The following is a 20,277-nucleotide window of genomic DNA, read 5'->3' on the forward strand; positions in this document are numbered from 1 at the left end:
CAGAGAGTCGCTGAGGGGAGACACGAGGGTTAGGGGGGGAGTCTGGCTAAACGGACTTGGCAGGATTCTCGCCAGCACCAGGTTCCTAGGTCGAGCGCAAGGAGGAGGCCCCGTTGAAAAGGAGCTCAGCGGAGCCAGGCTAGTTTGGTCGAGGAGGCAGCCTCCGCCGGGGCAGAGGGGAGGTGACAGGAAGAGGGTAGGACGTGTGACCACGTGTGGGGACCCCAGATAATCCAGGGGAGGCTCCCGGCCGCAGTTTGCGGGGACGAGGACATAGTGCCCCCCTTGGGGGCCCTCATCAGGCCTCCACCGGCCGCTTCCTGAGCCGGGAAAGGACAGGATTCTGGGGTCGGGGAGCAGGGGTGGGAAGGCCCCAAGCATAGGGAGAGAGGCTGTCTTTGGGTTTGAGCCCCCACCTCCAGAAGGTTTCATGAAGGTAGGTGGGGAGAGGGAGGGGGAGGGTGGCCTGCCCCTACCCCTCATTTACCTGCTCCCCTGCGGTCAGAGCTGGTGCCACAGGGTCTTTGCACATCCTGTTTTCACTTCCCTGAACCCCTTTGTCTTATCCAAGCCTCCTCCCTCTGGCCTGCTTTGCCTAAATCACTGTGTATCCGCTTGGACGGCCCCTCCTCCAGGAAGTCTTTCTGGTTCCTCCACCCCCTCCGTCTACACAGGGAGGGCCAGGTACATCTTATTCTCCGCTGTGTCCCCAGTACCCCACAAGGCAGGGCCCACAGAAGGCAGGGGCCCCCTAAACGGTAGGGGAAGGAACGAATGAAAGAGGAAGGCAGGAAATCAGTGATTCGAGCCACTTGGGACAAATGGGGAAACTGAGGCCATGGGTGAGAGGGAGCTGTTACAACCCGAACATGAAGCCCCTGGCCCTGGTCTCCAGAGTCCTCCCACCCCTGCTCCCCAACCCCGGAGGAGGGCGGCGAGGCCCTGAGAGGCAAGGGTGGGGGGGGGGCTCACCCAGCTGGCGAGTGGCAGAACCAGAACTCGAACCCAGGATTCTTAACCAGTGGTTCCTTACGTGTGTCTGGGACTCTCTGGTGTGTGGGGGCCGGGCCCGCCCTGGAACCCTTTTGGGAAGTCCTCAGGGTCAAAATCACGCACGGGCAAAAGATCCATTCGGAGCGCAAAGACGGACAGATGGATTTCGCTGGAACAGAAGACAAGAGAGAACAACTCGCCTCCGAGGTGCCGGAGGCTGGGGAGGGATCGTGACGGCTAGTGGAGACAGGGCTTCTTTGTGGGGGTGATGGAATGTTCTGGAATTAGAGGTGGTAGTTGCAGAACACCGGGGATGCACCATATGCCAGTGAATCATTCACTTAAAAATGGCTAATTTTGGGGGCACCTGGGTGGCTCGCTTGCGGAGGCGTTCGACTTCGGCCTCGGGTCTGATCTCACAGTTCGCGGGTTCAAGCCCCCATTGGGGTCCGCACGGACAGTGCGGAGCCTGCTTGGGGTTCTCTCTTCCTCCTCTTTCTGCCCCTCCCCGACTTGCAAGTCTCTATCAAGGTAAATAAAAACGTTAAAAAAAATCTGTGGGAAGCACAGACCGTGTGGAATTCAAACTTCAGGGTCTGTGAGTGAAATCCTTTTATTTTTTTTAATGTTTATTTTTGAGAGAGAAAGAGAGGGACAGAGCGTGAGCAGGGGAGGGGCAGAGAGAGAGGGAGACACAGAATCAGAAGCAGGCTCCAGGCCCGGAGCTGTCGGCACAGAGCCCAACACGACGCTGTTGGTCTGTGTCTCACTTTTCAAGCCGCTGCGCGGGGCCGGACGGAGAGAAGGTTTGGGGACTGACTTTTCTTTTTCTCTCACAAGGGGGCGCTAAAGGCCTCCGGGGCTGAAGGAGCATCTCGGGGCTGGCGGGGCGGCTCCATAGCCCCCCCCCCCCCCCCCCCCGGTGATAAACAGCAGCGCCCCATGTGCGCGGGAGCCGTGGGCTTGGCCGGCCCTGCCCTCCTCCCTGCACCTGCTCACGACCCCGGGCGGGGACACAGGGCACATCGCCTGCCCCCGACCTGCAGGAAAGACGGCACCCCAGGGACCCAGCATGGCGACCCCCCCCCCCCCAGTCTAAGAGGATTCATGCTCAGGGGCGCCCGCTTGCTGCCCCCAACACGCCTTTCCTTCATCCTCCACTGCCAGCGAGGGACACGGATGGGGCCACCGTCCCTGAGGGAGGGCACGACTGGCAACATGGGGAGGTAGTGTGCTGGCCAAGAGCCGGGAGCCCGACGGGGCGGCCTTCGAAGCCCTCTGCCTCCCCTTGCAGACAGCAAGTGGCTCCGCTGTGGCCCCACGTGGCCCCCGCGGCACCTGCCCACCGCCTTCCGCGGAGGGGCCCCCACGACAGATGTGCTCGATGGAAGCAGCAGAATCGAATCGTCCACACCTCAGGACAGCGCCGCCCGAGGTGGTGGCCCCGGCCTGCTCGGCCCTGCGTAAGCACCTGCCCTGGATGTCCAGGGGCGTCCCTGGAGCCATCTCCCCGACGGGGGCCCCCAGAGCCCCTCCCCTGCCTCACCCCGGGTGCCCACCCCTCTTGACCCTCTTCCCCGCCGCCCACTGGCCGGGCCAGATTCTGCTGGGGGAGCGAGACAGGGCCTCCGTCGAGGGCCGGGCCGCGGACGAAATGTCAACCTGGGCACGTCCCCGCCTGAGGGGGCCGCGGGCTGGAAATGGCCGGGCACAAGGTGACTCGAGACACCAGCTCCAGGCCCACGTTCCAGGGTTTCGGAACCGCTTCTCTTTCTGGGGAACACACTTCAACCCACGGGAGCCACCCTGGGTGCAAACCCCCCCCCCGTTACCCCTCTGCCACCCACTGGGCCCCAGGGTCCCTCTGCTGCCGACCGGGATCCAACCAGAACGTTCTGCTCTCCCCTCCCACCGTGCCCCTGACACCATGCGTGGAGCCCCCTCATTCAGCGGGCGTAACGCTCTGCCCGCGGTCCGGGCTCAGCCCCACGGGCCTTCCGCTTGTCCCGAATCCAAGCCTCCTGTCTTCCCGACCGACCGGTTTTCAAACTGGGGCCCGCACCACCCCTGCTCGGGATCAGTGATTTGCTAGCACAGCTCACAGGGCAACAGCCTACTTACTAGATGACCCGTTTATTTTTTAATGTTTATTTACTTTTGAGAGACAGCACGAGTGGGGAAGAGGCTGAGGGAGAGGGAGACACAGAATCCAAAGCAGTCGGCACAGAGCCCGACGCGGGCCTCGAACCCACGAACCGCGACATCATGACCTGAGCCGAACGCTAAGATCAGACACTTAACCGCCTGAACCCCCCAGGCGCCCTGAGACAAACACCAGTTTCAAACCCTTCCTCCGACGAAGTTCACACACCACAGCCAAGATCTGAGCCAACCGACGGGCGGGAGGAAGGCAACCCGTGGTTCCCATAGTCTGTCCCCCCCAGTCAAGAAACAGGCACGACGACACCCCTACTTTGCACAAGGGAAAACCAGACGGCATCTCCAGTAACGGGGTGTCTCCAGTCTCTGTGGGTCAGGGGTCCCGACGTGGCCCGCCCGGGTCCGAGGCTCAGCGTCACCCGGGAGGCCGCGATCCAGGTGCCAGCCAGGCCTGGGTTCTCCCCGACGGCTCCACTGGGGAGGGGTCCGCTCCTAGGGCCACTCACGCGGCTGGTGGGCCTTCTTCCTTGCTGGCTGCCCCTTGCCATCTGGGCCTGTGACATGGCCGCTCGCTCGTCCAAGCCAGCAAGGGACAGTCCGCCGGCAAAACGGAAGCCACAGTCTTATGTGGCCTGATGGGGGGACGGACCTCGTCACCTCCGCTGTATTCTGGTGGTCAGAACCCCCTACTGGGCCAGCCCACCCTCGAGGAGCGATAGCAGGGGCAGAGATCAGAGCCTGCGGGCCAAGGTCAGAGTCAATAACTACGTTAGCCCCAGGCTCCGCGAAGTGCTTGCACCGGCCGGACGCCCTGGCTAGGTGTGGTGTGGCCCCAGAGGGGCTCCCCGTGGACACCCCTCCCCAGGTAGGAGGGGGTGGGGCCGAGTGTTTGCAAAGCAAGGACACCTGCCCGTTATCCCGAGGAGACGCTGGGGATCTAGGCCCGCAGCCGGGCGGACCCTGGACAAAGCGGATGTCGGTTTGTACCCGGTCTCACTACTCCCTCCTCTCCCACGTCAGGACAGACGTCGTCTCAACCCTCCGCAGCCATCGCCCAGCGCCCGCCACAGTGCCCAGAATGGGCGAGACCTGCTCAGCACTGGCTGGACGGGTGCCGTCCACCGGTCCCTGGGCCCCCGGGGGGTCTGGAGGCCATCTGGTGCCATGTGGCAGACGGGTGCGGCCTGCCGACCTTACACACGTTACGCACACCAGGGCGCCCCCCCCCCCCACGACCGGCTCTGTGCCACGTGACCCACGGGGCCGTGCCGCTCAGTCATCACCTTGAACCCCAAAGGGCCAGACCAGGTCCTGGGCCGGACGAGCCGGCCGTAAAGGACAGTCAGGGACGAACGGGGGAGACCCGACTGAGCTCAGCAGTCAGTGAGCTGAAATTTACTGAAATGCTAAAACCTGAGGTTGTTCACCCAAAAGAGATTAAAAAGGAGCGACGGTAAGTCGGATCTCAATGTTTTCCTTTTAGTTAAAGTAAAAACAGAACACGAGTGAGGAGAGATGCGCCTCTGGGTGTAGGGCACGAGGTAATAAAAGGATAGGGCACCACTGACCCCAGAGCTCCAGCTCCCGGGAAGAAAGTAAAAAGCATTCCCTTTTTGGAACCACGTGCCAGACCCAGAGGCAGCAGCAGGGGGAACAAGGACCCCCCCATCCCTTCCCAGCGGATGGGGTGGACGGGGTGACCTCTGTGCCGGCGTCCTCACGCTGGGGCACTGGGGCCCGGCAGCATCTGAGGCGGCACAGAGGGACAGAAGGCCCCTCTGACTTCGTTCCAGCTGTCTGGAAGCCTCCATCGCAAGTGAGACCTGCCAACCCCCAGGATCAGGGCAGCCTCCGAGGCCCCCCAGGTCTGCCCTCGTCTTCCCAAAGAGCATGGGGGCAGCAGTGGAGGGGAAGAGACACGAAAGCCAGGCGCGGCCGTGGCACTGGGAGGCCACAAGACTGGCCGCCCCCGCCGGGGCCTGAGCACAGAAAACAGCCACGTGTCGGGGAAGCGGGGCTTTATTTCCTTTAGGCACATGCACGTGTGATACACAGAGCTCGCGGACGGGTACACGGCGGGCCCCACCCCGGCGCTGGGGACGGGCCTAGGCACACGGGAGGACACCGGCCAGCCCCAGGGCTTGGTTCCTCCCGCCCCCGGGCCAGGCTGGCCTCTGTCCGGAGAACTCCTCTCGGGCTACGGAGGGGCCACACAGATGTCACTCACTTAACACAACCCGCGGCACAAGTGCAGAGCACGCGGCCAGAGAGCCTCGTTTTGGTGAATCCGGGACCCTGGGGCACGTTCCCTGGGGCGCAGGGCCCTGCTCGAGGGCGGCACCTAGTGGCGGGTGCGGGCTCTGCCCCTGCAGCCCCTCCTCCACCTTCTCTGGCCCAGCGGGGAGGGTTCGGGCGGCTGCAAGCAGCCTCAGGGGCTCGCCGGGCACTCGGGGGACACTGGGCCTTCGCAGAGCACTCTGGGAGCGACTACCCCACAATTCGGAAGGCAGCACTGGGACGGGAGGCAGGGGCGTGGCCGGGCCGTGTGGGTCATCGCGTGCGCTTTGTGACAGGCGCGACAGAGAGGAGTGAGGGGCAGCGATGGCTCCTGACCCGGCACCTGGGGCCGCCTGGGCCTCAGAGAGGGACAGACACAGCTTCTGCATCAGGGTCCCGCGTCAGCCTCACGCCCCGTCGCCACCCGCCCCAAACCGACGCCTCAAGGGCTGGGCCATCTCCTCAGCTCGGGCCCTGGTGCCAGCTCAGCCCAGGGGGGCGCAGGGAGGGCTGGGGACCGAGGGGGCCGGGTCAGAAGCTGCCTCTCGTCTCTAGAAGAGGTGGGACCTCGGCGTCCGGCAGAGGCAGGTGAGACCCCCCCCCCGCCCGCCCCCGGGTTCCGAGCTCCAGGCCCAGGCCTTGTACGCGGCTGGCCCTGCGCCGCCTGGCCGGCTCTGTCCCTCGGTGCCCAGCGCTCGCAGGGCTCTCGGGGCTCCCCAGGGGACGCTGACCCGGAAGCCGCAGGACAGAGGCACTGAGCCGGGGGAGGGCGGCCTCAGGTTCCCGGCCCCGCGAGCACGTCCGGGCCCCGCGCCCTTCCCACCGGGGCCCTGGTCGCGGGGCTGTGGAGGGGCCGCCCGCCCGCCCGCCCGCCAGGCCCTAGCGGAGGCCGCACCCCCCGGCCTGCAGCTTCTCCTGCCCCATGGCGCACACCAGGTCCTGCACGAAGCGCATCTCGGAGGCCACCTGCTTGGCCAGGGCCTCGTAGCGGTTCTCCAGGCGGCTGAAGCGGCGCTTGAGCCCGCTGGCCCCCAGCAGGGCGCCCTTGGCCTCCTCCTGGGCCTGCCGCCGCAGCGCCTCGGTCTTGTGCAGCTCCTGCCGCAGCCGCCGCAGGTCCTGGCCGATGCTCTCGTTCTCCTCCCGGTACCAGGCCTCCTTCTCCTCGTAGATGGCCGTCAGCGCCTCGATGTCCTCGTGGAACAGGCGCCGGCTGTGCTCCAGGCCGCGCAGGCCCTCCTCCGCCGCGGCCACCTCCTCCAGCACCTTGGAGAAGCGCTCGAAGCTGACGTACGTGTTGTTGGGGGGCATGCTCGAGTGCGACTTGATGGTGTACTCCTTGAGGCGCGCCGTCTTCAGGCGCCGCCGCTCCGGCTTCCGGCCGCCGTCCTCCCGCCGCACGTTCCGCCGCCGGATCGCCTGCGGAGGGAGAGGCGGGGCCTGAGGCGGGGCCTGAGGCGGGCGGCGCCTAAATAAGGTCTTACCGGCACACGGCCCCGCCCCTTCGCGGGGGGGGGGGGGGGGGCGGGCCTGGTTCCGGCATTCCCCTGCCAGAGACCCAGGGGAAGGAGACACGGGCCGCCTGGCCCTTTACAGAAGACTGCCGCGCCCGGCCGAGAGGCCACCCCGTTCTGGAAGTTTCTGTGCAGGGAGCCGTGCCGCGTGCAGAGGGGCTGGGGACCCCACCGGGTATCACACGGAGGGGCGCCCACACCATCCCCGTGCACACCCCGCCCTCTGCCAGCCGGGTCCACTCCCCTGGGGACCCTGCCCGACACTCAGGCCTTGTCACACCTGCCGTCCTGGAGAGGGAGCAGCCCCGCCCATCTCACCTTGATCCAGGAATGCTCCAGGCTCTGGGCGATGGTCATTCTTCTCCTAGAAAAGCCCCCCCCCCCACCCTGGTTAGTCACACGCCTGCCACGTCCCCATCCTCCCACGAGGCTGGCTGGGAGAACAGAACAGGGAAGGGGTTTTCTGGGCCCTCCCCCCGCAGCTCGGCTCCCTGCCCCCCACCTCACACGGCTCGCAGACACTGGCCCCCTGGGGACGCCCCTCCAGCGGGGGGCAAGTCCCTGAAATGACCTTGGAACTACCTGCCCCCTCAGAGCATCCCTCGGATCAACCAGCAAAGAGCCCACCAAGAGGCCTGTTGCTCTGGGGTCGTCACGCTTTCCGAGCGGTTTTGTTACCGGGGGCGGGACCTAACGCTGGGTCTCGCCAACTCAGGCGCCCACAGGAGGGACGGGCGGGCGGCAAGAATGGGCGGCTCGGGCCAGGGAGGACTCTGGCCAAGAGGAGCACCTCTCTGGGAAGGAGGGCTCCGTGATGCCGGAAGCTTTAGTCCTCCCTAGGAGAAGACCCCCAGGAGTCTGCAATTGCCCACGAAACCTACCTTCAACAGGAGTCACAGCTCTCAACCAGGATTCTCAACAAGGATCCATTCACAGCTCTTAAAGACACGGCGGGGACCGAGCTAAGCCGTCCACTGGCCCGCTGCCAGACCGTGCCCGACTCCCAGGGACGAGGAGGGGACAGCACGAGGATGTGCTCTCGTGGACCAGCGGCCTCCCCTGCCCGCCCCCCCCGCCCGTGCCCTCTGCCCGGCCAGCGCTCCTACTTGGGGTCTTTGACAAGCAGCCGGCGGATGAAGTCCTTGGCCAGCTCACTGGTGTTGCTGAAGTACTCCTCGTCGAAGTCGTAGTTCACGGCCGAGATGTTGGTCAGGGTCTCCTGCTTCGTCTCGCCCAGGAACGGGGAGGCGCCGCTCAGACTGGAAGACGGGCACGGGGCTCAGCGGCCCCTGCACTCGCCCCACCGACACGCCGCGGCCTGCGCCACCCCCCGGGCCTCCCGCGCGCCCCGGCCCCTAGCCTCCCGCCACACAGCACAGAAACCTCGCGCCCAGCCTCCGACGGGGACTCCAAGGAGCGGGCAGAAGTCTCTAAGGAAGCTCGAAGCACGTCCCCCAAATGTTCAGCGATCAGAGGCCACACTGACAACCCGCGGGGGAATCCCGGCCGAGTGCGTCCACACACGGTCCGGGCACGGCCCGAGAGACCACACAAGGACATCGTGGGCCTTCCTGATGAGCCGCGCTGGGGGGGGCCACACCACCGCCCCCTGGGGCTCTGGGCACACGGCACTGTGACGGACAGGGAGGAGTACTCATCTGGGGGCACCCGGGGGGCTCGGTCAGTCAGGCATCTGACTCTTGGTTTCATCTCAGGTCACGATCTCACCGTCGTGAGACGGAGCCTTGGGTGGGGGCTCTGCACCGACCGGTGGAACTCGGGATCCTCTCTCCCTGACCCTCAGGTGCTCACGCTCTCTCTCCCTCCCTCCGAGTAAACTTAACAACGACGACGACAAAAAGATGCCAGCGTCATGGGAAGACGGGTGAGGGGCACAGAAACCGCACTGGTTTTGTAGCTGTTTTGAAAGTCTAGCCTTTCTTCAATACTTAAGAACCTAAAACTATGAAAAAACCCATCGTAAGGCACCGTCAGGGTGGATCGCTGCGCCACCTGACGAGGGAGGAAAACGCAGGGGGAGCCTGCCTGGCGCAGGGGTGGAGGCGAGGAACAACCCAAACGCGGCACCCAGGGAGTGAGGCCGGGCCGGGCCGCTGGCCAGCAGGGAGGGAGGACACACGCGGTCCCCACTCGGCCCTGCGCCAGGGGGTGTGGGGCCTTCTGAACTCACACCTTTCCCTCCTGCACAAATGCATTCACCCACCCAGCCACCCAGCATCCTGCCCCAGCAGGGCCCCAGGAGAAGCAGGAGGCCCCAAGCAGGCACTCACAGGATGTAGGTGATGACACCGATGCTCCTGGAGAGAACACACGAGAAGGACAGTCAGCTCAGTGGCGGCGGTCAGCACCCCAATTCCCACAATCTCTCAACGGCTGGGGCTCCAGAAGCCCACGGCCCCCTCTCCTTCAGGGTCTGCCAGGCCTCCACCGAGGCCTCCGTCTCTCCCGCCCTGGCGTCTCGGGGCGAGATGTGCGCTCATCTGCCCACACCACCTGCCAAGGCTCAAATTGGGGGGGCTGGGGGGTGCAGGCGTGGGCTCGAAGGCGGGCTGACAAGCTCCACGAAGAGTGAGACAACCAACGTTTCGGGCTTTGAGGCTCCCGGTCTCTGCTGCCTGTTTCATTTTTAACAACGCCTTAAACACAAGAAGACCACCCGGGACCCACAGACCCGCTCTGGCCGCCGGGCCATCGTTTGCCGAGCCCCGTTCTAAGCCGACGGTCTGTCCTGCCCACACCCAGCAGATGGGCCACATCCCCGCCTGCGGCTGTGGCCTGGCAGTGCTCACGGGTGGCTGGGGGCGGTTCAGGGGCTTCGTCCCAGGGGCGTGGGCCAGCCCCCCCCCCCACCCCAACCCCCCGCCACTCACCACATGTCTGCCTCCAGACCCAGGGGCTCGTAGTTGACGATCTCGGGAGCTGCGGGGACGGGGAGACAGACAGCGTGGGGTCGGACGCCGGGTGCACCTGAGGCAGCCCTGGGGACGCGGCCCGCCTGCAGGGACCGCCTGGCGGGGGCGGGGGGGGGGGGGAAGGAGGCCGGACGCCAGGGCTCGGGAGAGGACACCCGAGGGCGGGACCCAGGCCCGAGGCGCCGCACGGAGCCGTACCCACGAACTCGGGGGTGCCGAAGATGTTCTTGAACTCGTTCCCCGCCTCGATCTTGTGGGCGATGCCGAAGTCGATGAGCTTGATGCGCGGGTCGGGCACGTTCTTGTCCAGCAGCATGATGTTCTCCGGCTGCGGGCGAAGGAGGACGCCGCTGCCCAGCCGGCCCCGCACCCCCACCGGGCCCAGGCCGAGGCGGTCTGCGGCCCCCCCACCCCCGGCGGCAGCCGAGCCGCAGCCCCTTGCCGCCCCCACGCCCCAGGTCACCCGCCCCAGCCAGGCCCCCGCTCGGCTCACCTTGAGGTCGAAGTGGGCGATGCGCTTCGAGTGCAGGTAGTGGACGCCGTCCAGGATCTGCTTGAGGAACTGGGTGGCCTCGTCCTCCGTCAGCGACTCCTTCTCCGCCAGGAAGTCGAAGAGCTCCCCGCCCGAGACCAGCTCCAGGATGAGCACCACGTCCGTCTTGTTCTCGAAGATGTCGTGCAGCGTGATGATGTTGGGGTGCCGGATCTCCCGTAGGATGTTCACCTCCCGCTCGATCTCCTCCCGGCTGACCCCCCGCCGGCTGGACGACAGGCGACGCTTCTTGATGAACTTGGCCGCGTACTCCTTCCCGGTGCCCTTCTGCCGGCATTTGCGCACAATGGCAAACTGGCCGCTGCGGGGACGGCGGAGTGAGCGGGACCCCGCGAGGGCCGGGGGAGCAGAAAGGTTGCAGGCTTCCAGAACCTTCTGGGACTGCACCTCCCAGCCCCGCCCCTCCGGGAGTCCACACGGCAGGTGCAATCTGGTGGCTGCGTGGCATCTGCGTGCCACAGAAGGAAAGGGACACAGCTCGGGCTTTACGGAAGGGAGCTGGAGTCCACCGTGGGGCCAGGAGAAAGCGGGTGACAGGAGACACGCTGAGGACCCGCTCGGGGAGCCCGTGCCGCTTGGACGCGCACAGGTACTTCCACGTGGGCAGGAGGCCAGGGGCTCGCACCCATCACTCACCACCCCATACGCCACCTGTGTCTCAGGGGGGCAGAGGGCTGGGGCAGCCAAGAGGAGGTCTTCACTTTTAAGTGACACAATTCTTTTTTTTTTTTTTAATTTTTTTTTCAACGTTTATTTATTTTTGGGACAGAGAGAGACAGAGCATGAACGGGGGAGGGGCAGAGAGAGAGGGAGACACAGAATCGGAAACAGGCTCCAGGCTCCGAGCCATCAGCCCAGAGCCCGACGCGGGGCTCGAACTCACGGACCACGAGATCGTGACCTGGCTGAAGTCGGACGCTTAACCGACTGCGCCACCCAGGCGCCCCTAAGTGACACAATTCTATACAAACTCGACTTTCCAGCCTATTTCATCATGTTTGAAAATCTAAGAGAAAAGAAATAAGCCACTGATTTTGAAGGAGCTTCTTACACAACCGGCCAAGTAAAAGGAACGCACCCATTTTCAAGCTGACAAAGAGAGGACAGGGGACCGGAGCGCGCCCACAGAAACAGGCTGGCGGTTCCCCGAGAGGTTAAGCACCAGTTCCAGGCGCCTCGGCAATCCCGCCCCAGGTGTCCCCCCAGGAGGAAGGACAACACGAATCCACAGAGAAGTGTGAACACAAATCCTACTTCAGCAGGATTCACGAGAGCCTAAAGGGGGACACAACCTGTGTCCATCAGCAGATGAATGGACACATAACATGTCCACCACACATGCACAAGTCCCTCCGCCACCAGCAGGAGCGAGGCGCCCACCCCCGCCGCCCCGCGGACGGGCCCCGAACACACGACGCTCAGGGAGGGAACCAGACACGAGAGGCCACGCGGGGTGTGAGTCCGCGTGTGTGAAACGTCCAGAACGGGCTCCTCCACGGACGGGAAGGGGGCTCGTGGGGGCCGGGGGCGGGAGTGACTGCTGATGGGGACGGGGCTTCTTTTTACGGTGATGGAATGTTCTGGAATTATTTGGAGAGATCGCTGCAAAACCGTGTGAATACACCGACGATCACTAACTTGCACACTTGAAAGGGGTGAACTGCACAGTATGTGAATTACATCTCAAGACAGCTGCTACTAAAAGAGAGACAGAAAGCCTATTCGGTGCACTCTGGGGAGCTGTCCAACGTCCAAATTATTCTGCTATCCAGGAACTTAGTTACATGAACTTACTTTAACTCAAGAGCCGACTGCAAAAGGCCAGACAGCGAATATTTTTAGCCTTACGGGCCATGTGGTTTCTGTCATAATTCTTGTGTGTTTTTACAACCTTTCAAAAAAAATAAAGAACCATTCCAGGCTCCCAGGCAGGCAGGACCACACTAGGCTGGGCCGGATTTGGCCCAAAGGCCACAGTTTGCTGAGTCCACGTCAGCGGGGACCAATTCCAAGACAGAAAGTACACGTTCCAGACAGAAAACTTCACGGCACCTCCAGGGCTTGAGAGAAAACAGGCTACGTGAGATCGCGGGGAAATGAGGGAGAGAGTGTAGAGGAAGGAAGGGCAGAGACGGGGGCGGCCAGGCCCTCTGAAGCTGGCGACGGCAGAGGGAGGGCAGGCCGGCCAGAACGACCCTGGGAACAGACAGAGGTTGGGGCGCCTTTGCCAAGCCAACACGGACCTCAAGAAGACCGAGGGACCCGACCGGGTCTGTCCGGTAAGCGGACCCACCCACGGTGGCGTCACAGATGTGCTCTACGCACACACAATTGGAAGATGGGTGAAGTTCAAGGTGGGTCAGTGGGAGATGCAAAATTAATACTAACACGGCGGGCTGAACAACAGTCCCTCCAAAGACACCCACGTCCAAATCCCCAGAACCTGTAAATACAGCAGTCTCACGACAAAAGGGACCTTGCAGGAGGGAGCAAGCCCAGGCCCCTGAGACCCTGGGGGTGACCCTCGGTGCCCGGGGGGCGGCTCAGCGTCCTCAAGAGGTCCTCATAGGAGGAAGGCAGAGAGACGGGTGGACCCCACGCTGCTGGCCATTGAGGACGGAGGAGCGGCCGAGAGCCAAGGCTGTGGCATCGCTGGAAGCCGGAAAAGGCCGGAGAGGGGTCTCCCTGGGGCCCCGGGGGGGACCAGGCCCGTTTTAGACTCCTGACTTCCAGCCCTTCTAGGCCACTAAATCACGGTGAGTTGTTACAGTGCTGACGGGAGACTCAAGCACTGATCTGAGAGCCAAGTGCACGGGTCAGCCGAGAAAGGCAAAGCGTTCCTGATCAGGCCTCGCCCCGTGCCCCCTGATCTGCCCCAGCAGTCCCTTGGGACATTATGCTCCTGCCCCCCCCCACACGTCTCCACTAACACTCCCCCCACCCGAAACGCCTGCCCCTCTCCTCTGCCTGCACCAGCCCAGCGAATTCCTCCAGGCCCACCTCCCGTCCCACCACAACTCCCCCATGGAAATGACATCAGATGCCAAACACTCACCACGTAGCACTGTGCTAAGTGCTGGACCTATGGGCTCATTTTCAAATACAAGGATTGTTTTTCCCTGCTTTACTTTTTTTAAAGTTCATTTTAAGAGAGAAAGGGTGTGTGTGAGCGGGGAAGGGGTGGGGAGGAGAGACAGACAGACAGACAGACAATCCCAAGCAGGCCCCATGTGGCAGCACAGAGCATGACGCATGGCTCGAACCCACAAACCGTGAGATCGTGAGCCAAAACCGAGCTGGATGCTTAACTGGCTGTGCCATCCAGGCGCCCTTCCCCTGCTGTATCTAAGCGGAGCCAACAAATGGAAACGAGTCAGGCAGAGCTCATGGGAACAGGAAGAAAGACACTACTAAAGGGTGAACCGTGTCCCCCAAAAGTCCATGAGTCAGCCCTCCCCCCCAGCACGTCAGAATGGGAGTATCCAGAGACAGGGCCTTTCTAAAGAGGTGATTAAATTAAAACGAGCTCACAGTGGGGGCGCCTGGGGGGCTCAGTCGATTGCGCATCCAACGGTGGCTCAGGTCACGATCTCACAGTCCGTGAGTTCGAGCCCCGCGGCGGGCTCTGTGTTGACAGCTCGGAGCCTGGAGCTGCTTCGGATTCTGTGTCTCCCTCTCTCTCTGCCCCTCCCCCGCCCGCACTCTGTGTCTCTCTTTCTCTCTCTCTCTCTCAGAAATAAACATTTAAAACAACAACAAAAAAAATGAGCTCACAGGAGTGGACCTGAATCCAATCTGACCGGTGTCCCTGTAAGAGGGGAGTAGGACACAGATGCACAAACAGACGCACAGCCCTGTGAGGCCACAGGGAGAAGGTGGTCGTCTGCACGCCCAGGACAGAGAGCTCAGGAGGAACCAGCCCTGCCGACGCCTTGATCTTCCGACTCCCCGCCTCCAGCGCTGGGAAAGCACGACCGCCTGCTGCCCCCAGTCACACTACCGGGCCGCGCGAGCCGATAGGGGCACAAACGCCACTGTACGCGGCGGAAGCCAGAGCGAAGTCCACACCTGTCGACCCACAGACTAAGTCATTTCTCGAGACCATCAACATGAACTCCAGCTGGGAAGAAAGAATCCCCCGACCCCTCCCAAAGACACACACACATACAAATTTGCTTCTGGGTCATTTGTCCCCATGGCCCCTGGGACAAGAAAACGTGGCCCTGCTTCACTCATGGTCCTCGTCAGCACGGCGAGGCCCGGCAGCTAATTTGCCAAGACGGTTAGCGGTGACACCGGGGGAGACACAGCTGGGCTGCGGGCCCCGCCTTCAGGGGTGCCAACCGAGCAGGGCACAGGATGCTGTCTGGGGCACAAGGACGCACACTCTTTCCAACGTGCAGGGCCACAAGTCGCTGCGACACCTAATGGGCCCGTCCCAGGGTGGGCAGGTGGAAGCCAAATAAATGCCCGCCTCTGGTTCCAGCCCGCCTGGCCTTTGCAGGGCCTGGTCTCCAGCCCGAAGCCCACTTGGCCACTCGCGGTCCGCATGGCCTTGGGCAAGCTGCTTCCCTCCTCTCAGCCCCCGCTTGCTCATAAAGTGGGGATGACGACCACGCCCCCCTTGTGAGCGACGTCTATAATTTATACAAACTGCACCACAGCCTGTGCGGCATCCAGTGCCTTTAATTCCTCATTTCATGTTATCTCCAAGCACCTTCTGGATCGTTACATACAGCGGCACTGTCCCAGATGACAGCCACCGGCCACACGGTGGCCCGCCAAGCCGGTCCAAACGGAGATGTGGAGCACCGCGGGTGGCTCAGTCGGTTGAGGTTCCGACTCTTGATTTTGGCTCAGGTCACAATCTCCCGGTTTGTGAGATCGAGCCCCGTGTCCTGCCCCAGTTCTGGGCTGGCAGCGTGGGGCCTGCTTGGGATTCTGTCTCTCCTTCTCTCTGCCCCTCCCTCCCTCCCTCCCCCAAAGTAAATAAATAAATATTTTTAAAAAAACGAAAAACTGAGATGTGTTGTCAGCTTCTAGAAACACACCAGATTTCAAAGTCTTCATAGAAAAACAGCGGTAGAATTTTTCCTTTGTAATTTTTACCGCACAAGCAAAAAGGTCATACTTCAATCTATTGGCTTAAATAAAATGTATTAAAATTACTAAAATTGGGGCGCCTGGGTGGCGCAGTCGGTTAAGCGTCCGACTTCAGCCAGGTCACGATCTCGCGGTCCGTGAGTTCGAGCCCCGCGTCAGGCTCTGGGCTGATGGCTCAGAGCCTGGAGCCTGTTTCCGATTCTGTGTCTCCCTCTCTCTCTGCCCCTCCCCCATTCATGCTCTGTCTCTCTCTGTCCCAAAAATAAATAAACGTTGGAAAAAAAAAAAATTAAAATTACTAAAATTGACACAGCCTCTACCAAATTTCAATATACTTCCTACGTGGCGAACATTATACAGGTTGCCTGGCTCTTTTTTCTTTTGTGTTCTTCTAATTTTTTTTTAACGTTTTTATTTTTGAGTACAAGCTGGGGAGGGGCAGAGACAGAGGGAGACACAGAATCCGAAGCAGGCTCCAGGCTTTGAGCTGTCAGCACAGAGCCCGACACACGAACCATGAGATCATGACCTGAGCCCAGTGGGATGCTTAACCAACTGAGCCTCTGAGGCATCCCTGGAACAGGGGTTTCTTTTTTTTTTTAATGTTTACTTATATTTGAGAGAAAGAGAGAAAGAGAGAGAGAGAGAGAGAGAGAATGAATGGGGGAGGGGCAGAGAGAGAGGGAGACACAGAATCCGAAGCAGGCTCCAGGCTCCGAGCTGTCAGCACAGAGCCCGACGCGGGGCTCGAACCCACGGACCGTGAGATCATGACCTGAGCCGAAGTCGGAGGCTTAACGGACAGAGCCGCCCTGACGCCCCTGCCTGGCTCTTTGTTAATGGCTGCATAACATTCCATCTACGGGGGCGGTGGTTCCGTGGCAGCCACCGAAGAGGCTCCCCGTCCTTTGTCCATATAAATCCTTACAGCAACTCTCCCTGTTCTCAGGCCACGGGGTCCGCACGCGTACACATTCCCGCTGAATCAATTCCTAACAGTGCAAACAGTGCATTAAGGGGAATATACACAGGACGTGTATATTTCCTTCGTATTTCCTTCAGACTTCTGCCGAGCCACCCTCGGGAGGAGGTCCTAACACCTTTTCAACAAGAATGAGGTTTGGGGGAGGAGTGAGGGGAGCTCCGTTCTCTACCACTCTGTTAAGGAAATTCCTAAAGGAGGGACTTCAGAATCCCAAAGGGGCCTGAAATACTTTCTCAGCCAAGGCCTGATGCGCGGCTCAGTTATTTACATTCCCTTTTGGTGACATCATAGGGCTGGTCAGCAGCGAACTCACCAAATAAGGTCTGAGGCTCCGGAAAGAAAAAAAAAAGGGATGATGTCGGGCTAGTCCAAGGCAGGGGTGCTCCCGGGGGACAGGAAATCAGCTGCCTGGCTGGAACGGGAAACCTCGTCTCTTTCCCACAAGAATGCTAACCAACTGGCAGGGATGTGGGCCCAGACAGGGGGCCTCTCCTGGAAACGTGCAAGGGAAATCGGTCACCTCCCTCAAGAAAGGATTAAACAGGGGCGCCTGGGTGGCGCAGTCGGTTAAGCGTCCGACTTCAGCCAGGTCACGATCTCGCGGTCCGTGAGTTCGAGCCCCGCGTCGGGCTCTGGGCTGATGGCTCAGAGCCTGGAGCTTGTTTCCGATTCTGTGTCTCCCTCTCTCTCTGCCCCTCCCCCGTTCATGCTCTGTCTCTCTCTGTCCCAAAATAAATAAAAAACGTTGAAAAAAAAAATTTAAAAAAAAAAAAAAAAAAAGAAAGGATTAAACAGAGGGACAGACCTTTACCACCTACCGCTCTGTCTCACGCCACACGGCAGGCACTCTGTTAGGGGCTCCATGTGCTTGATATGTTTCCCCAAGGGAAAGGCACAGAGAACGTCCGAGCAAGAATTTGCGGACGGGGCCGCCCGACCCCAGAGCCTAAATTCCTTCTACCAGCACACGGCACTGACTCACCCCGTCTTGCAGGGTAGGATAGAGGACAGGAGGGGAGACGCCATCCCGAAAACCCCGCAACGCCTCCCTCCCGCCCCCGAGGCCCGCGCAGAGCTCACCTGCCCAGCTCCTCCCCCATCTCATAGTAGTCCTCCACATCTTCCTGCCTGAACGTTGACATGGTGGTCGGTCGGCCTTCCGGTGCCTTCCCCTCCAGTGGAAGGCCGGACACACGATCTCAGGGAGTCCCTTAGCTGTGACCCTGGAGGAGACAGGGCAATAGGGAAGACGTGACATGCCAGCCATTTCTCCTAAGGAAGAACAACCTGCCCCCCACCCACTCCCCAAGATAAGTTCCACACTCCTCACAGAAGGCACACGCATGTGGCGGGCGGGGTACTTTCCTGTGTTAGCGCACTTACACACTCCACCACCCAAAAGGGTGGCAACCCCACCGTGCCACCTTGGCCCCGTAACTCCGCCAGACCCAGACCTCTGGCTCCCCACACACCGCCCCAGCCTTTCTCTGCCTCTCCTTCCTAGGTTTCTCCCAACCTGCTCAGCCAAAGCCCACCCCTACGTTCCTGCAAGTTCCCCCACACTCGTCACACCCCCAAAGCCAGGGGCTCCCTCACTCCTACCCAGTTTGCTAAGGTGCTCCAGTCCCGACACCCACCTCCCTGCCCATCAGCCACGTTAACCCCTCCTCGGCCTCACCCATTCCTCCCACAAACCCCCTGACCGCCCCAGATCTCCTAAGACCTTGCGCGGCCGTGTGCTTCCCCCCAATCCTGAATTCCTCAGGAACTGAACAATGGCTTCCAAGCCCCTGCAAGGTCCCTGCCCGCCCTTGCCTCCCGCTGACGTCCACCGCCCCAAGGAGACTAACTCTTCCCCGCTCCTCCCAGGCATCCCTCCAGGTACCAGAGGCTCCCCAGCCCGTCTCCCCGGCCACATCTGAGAGTCTCCTCCGTTGTCCTCTCCCCCAACCTTCGCACACGCTCTAGGGCAGGCCCCTCCAAGGTCTCTCCCAGCCCCAACGACCCCGCTCCGGCGTCCCCCAGGCCGCCACGCCCCTCGCGAGCCCGGACCCAGTCCCTTCCCCGGCCCGCTTATCCCAGGGGTCTCCAGACGTCCCCCCAATGGCCCCCGAAGCGCCGCCTCGGCCTCCCCAGCCCGCCGGCCACGGGCCGCGCCCGCTCCGCACCCTCCGCGGCTCCGCGCCCCGGGCCGGCCCTCTGCCGCGCTGGCCACCGCCGCCCTCTCCAGCCCAGCCACCGCGGCCGCCGGGACGCGCCGACCTGCGTGACGTCACCGCGCCCGCCGGGGCCCGCCCTCGGGAGGCGGGGCCCACCGCCCATTGGTCAGCGCGCCCGCCGCTCGTGACGTCCCGCCCCACCCGCTGCCTCCCAGGCCCCGCCCGCTGGCGTCGGGGCCCCCGAACCCGGATGCCGCCTCGCCACTGGCCGCCAGGCTCGTCGTCACGCAGCACATTGGCTGGAACTAACGTCGGTCACACTTAGGATGTCGGAAGGCCGACTTCCGGCCCCCGGGCTGCCCCACCCGCTGTCCTCTGACCCGGGTCCTGAAGCTGAGAGGTGCGGTGCTGAAATCCTGCGTCTCTCTTCCTGCCCTTCCTTGAGCGATACGTACGCGAACGCAAAGCCCAGCTCCCGCCTGGCCGCTCCTGGGGTGGACACCCCCGGGGCCGCTTTAGTCCCTCAGTTGCAGCTTCCTCCTCTGTGAAACGTTACCCCCATTCCAAATACACAAAAATGCAAATGAGGCCAGTCCGGTGTCCCCTGTCGTGCTTGATCCTTGACTCCCATGGTTTCCCGATAGGTGCTACAACCGCTAGTTAGTACGTACCAAACCATGTTACTATTTCTCCCGTTCTACAGATGGGGAAGCTGAAACCCAGAGAGGTTAAGTAACCCACCCAAAGTCAAACAGCCAGTAGATGGCATAGCTGAGACTCATTCCCGGAAAGACCCGAACCCAAAGCCACTGCTGAACCACTGCAGATGCCACCTGACAAAAGACCCCGTCTTTTGACTTTCACCAACCACCCTGACCTCATGCCATTACCATCCATCGTCTCCTGATTGAATCGTTACATCTTACATAAGTCTGGTACACTTGTCACCGCTGGAGAACCAACAGTAACACATTATCCTAACCAAGTCCACACTTTATTCAGATGTTTTCCCTAATGTCCTTTCTCTGCCTCAGAATCCCATCCAGGACCCCCCGTGATATTTAGTCCTTAGAGTTCTCTGGCTGTGAGCTTCTCACACTTTCCTTTTTTGAGGACTTTGGTGGCAGTTTCAAGGAGTACTGGTCAGGTATTTTGTAGAATGTCCCTCAACTGAATTTGTCTGGTGTGGTTTTCGGACACTGGGGTGATGGGTTTTAGGGAGGAAGACCACAGAGGTCAAGTGCCCTTCCCGTGACAGCTTAACAAGGCTCCGGAACATCAACAGGACATCACTGTTGATGTTGACCTGGGTCACCTGGTTCTAGGCAGGGTTTGTCAGGTTGCTCCAGAATTCGTTCTTCTTTCTCCCTTTCCCATACTGCATTCTTTGTTACTTATGCGAAGCCCGTACTTAGGAGTTGGGACATCATTTTTCTTGGGGTGAAAAAAAAGGCTTGACAAGCTATAGGAAATTAGACTTGGGCACGTGGCAGACATTTTCTCACAAATAAACAAATCAAACCTCTCTGGGGCACCTGGGTGGCTCAGTCGGTTAAGCATCCGACTTCAGCTCAGGTCATGATCTCACAGTTCGTGAGTTCGA

At 61.5% G+C, this 20,277-nt stretch overlaps 1 protein-coding gene across 1 annotated transcript; it reads right to left on the bottom strand.

The window, feature by feature from the left end:
- Window positions 1-5,156: 5,156 nt before the first annotated feature.
- On the bottom strand, window positions 5,157-18,768 carry DAPK3 (death associated protein kinase 3). Its single transcript, XM_047095814.1, has 9 exons — window positions 18,684-18,768; window positions 17,596-17,738; window positions 10,368-10,728; window positions 10,073-10,202; window positions 9,833-9,881; window positions 9,233-9,259; window positions 8,048-8,200; window positions 7,260-7,305; window positions 5,157-6,846 (listed from the first exon to the last, which is right to left on the bottom strand). The coding sequence occupies exons 2-9, from the start codon at window positions 17,655-17,657 to the stop codon at window positions 6,310-6,312; spliced, it is 1,365 nt and encodes a 454-aa protein (XP_046951770.1). The 5' UTR covers window positions 17,658-17,738; window positions 18,684-18,768; the 3' UTR covers window positions 5,157-6,309.
- Between the last annotated feature and the right edge of the window lie 1,509 nt (window positions 18,769-20,277).

This window comes from Lynx rufus, unplaced genomic scaffold (assembly GCF_022079265.1).
Source record: "Lynx rufus isolate CCGP_SWC_20201006 ecotype Redwood Valley unplaced genomic scaffold, mLynRuf1.p SCAF_4, whole genome shotgun sequence".
NCBI lineage: Eukaryota > Metazoa > Chordata > Mammalia > Carnivora > Felidae > Lynx > Lynx rufus.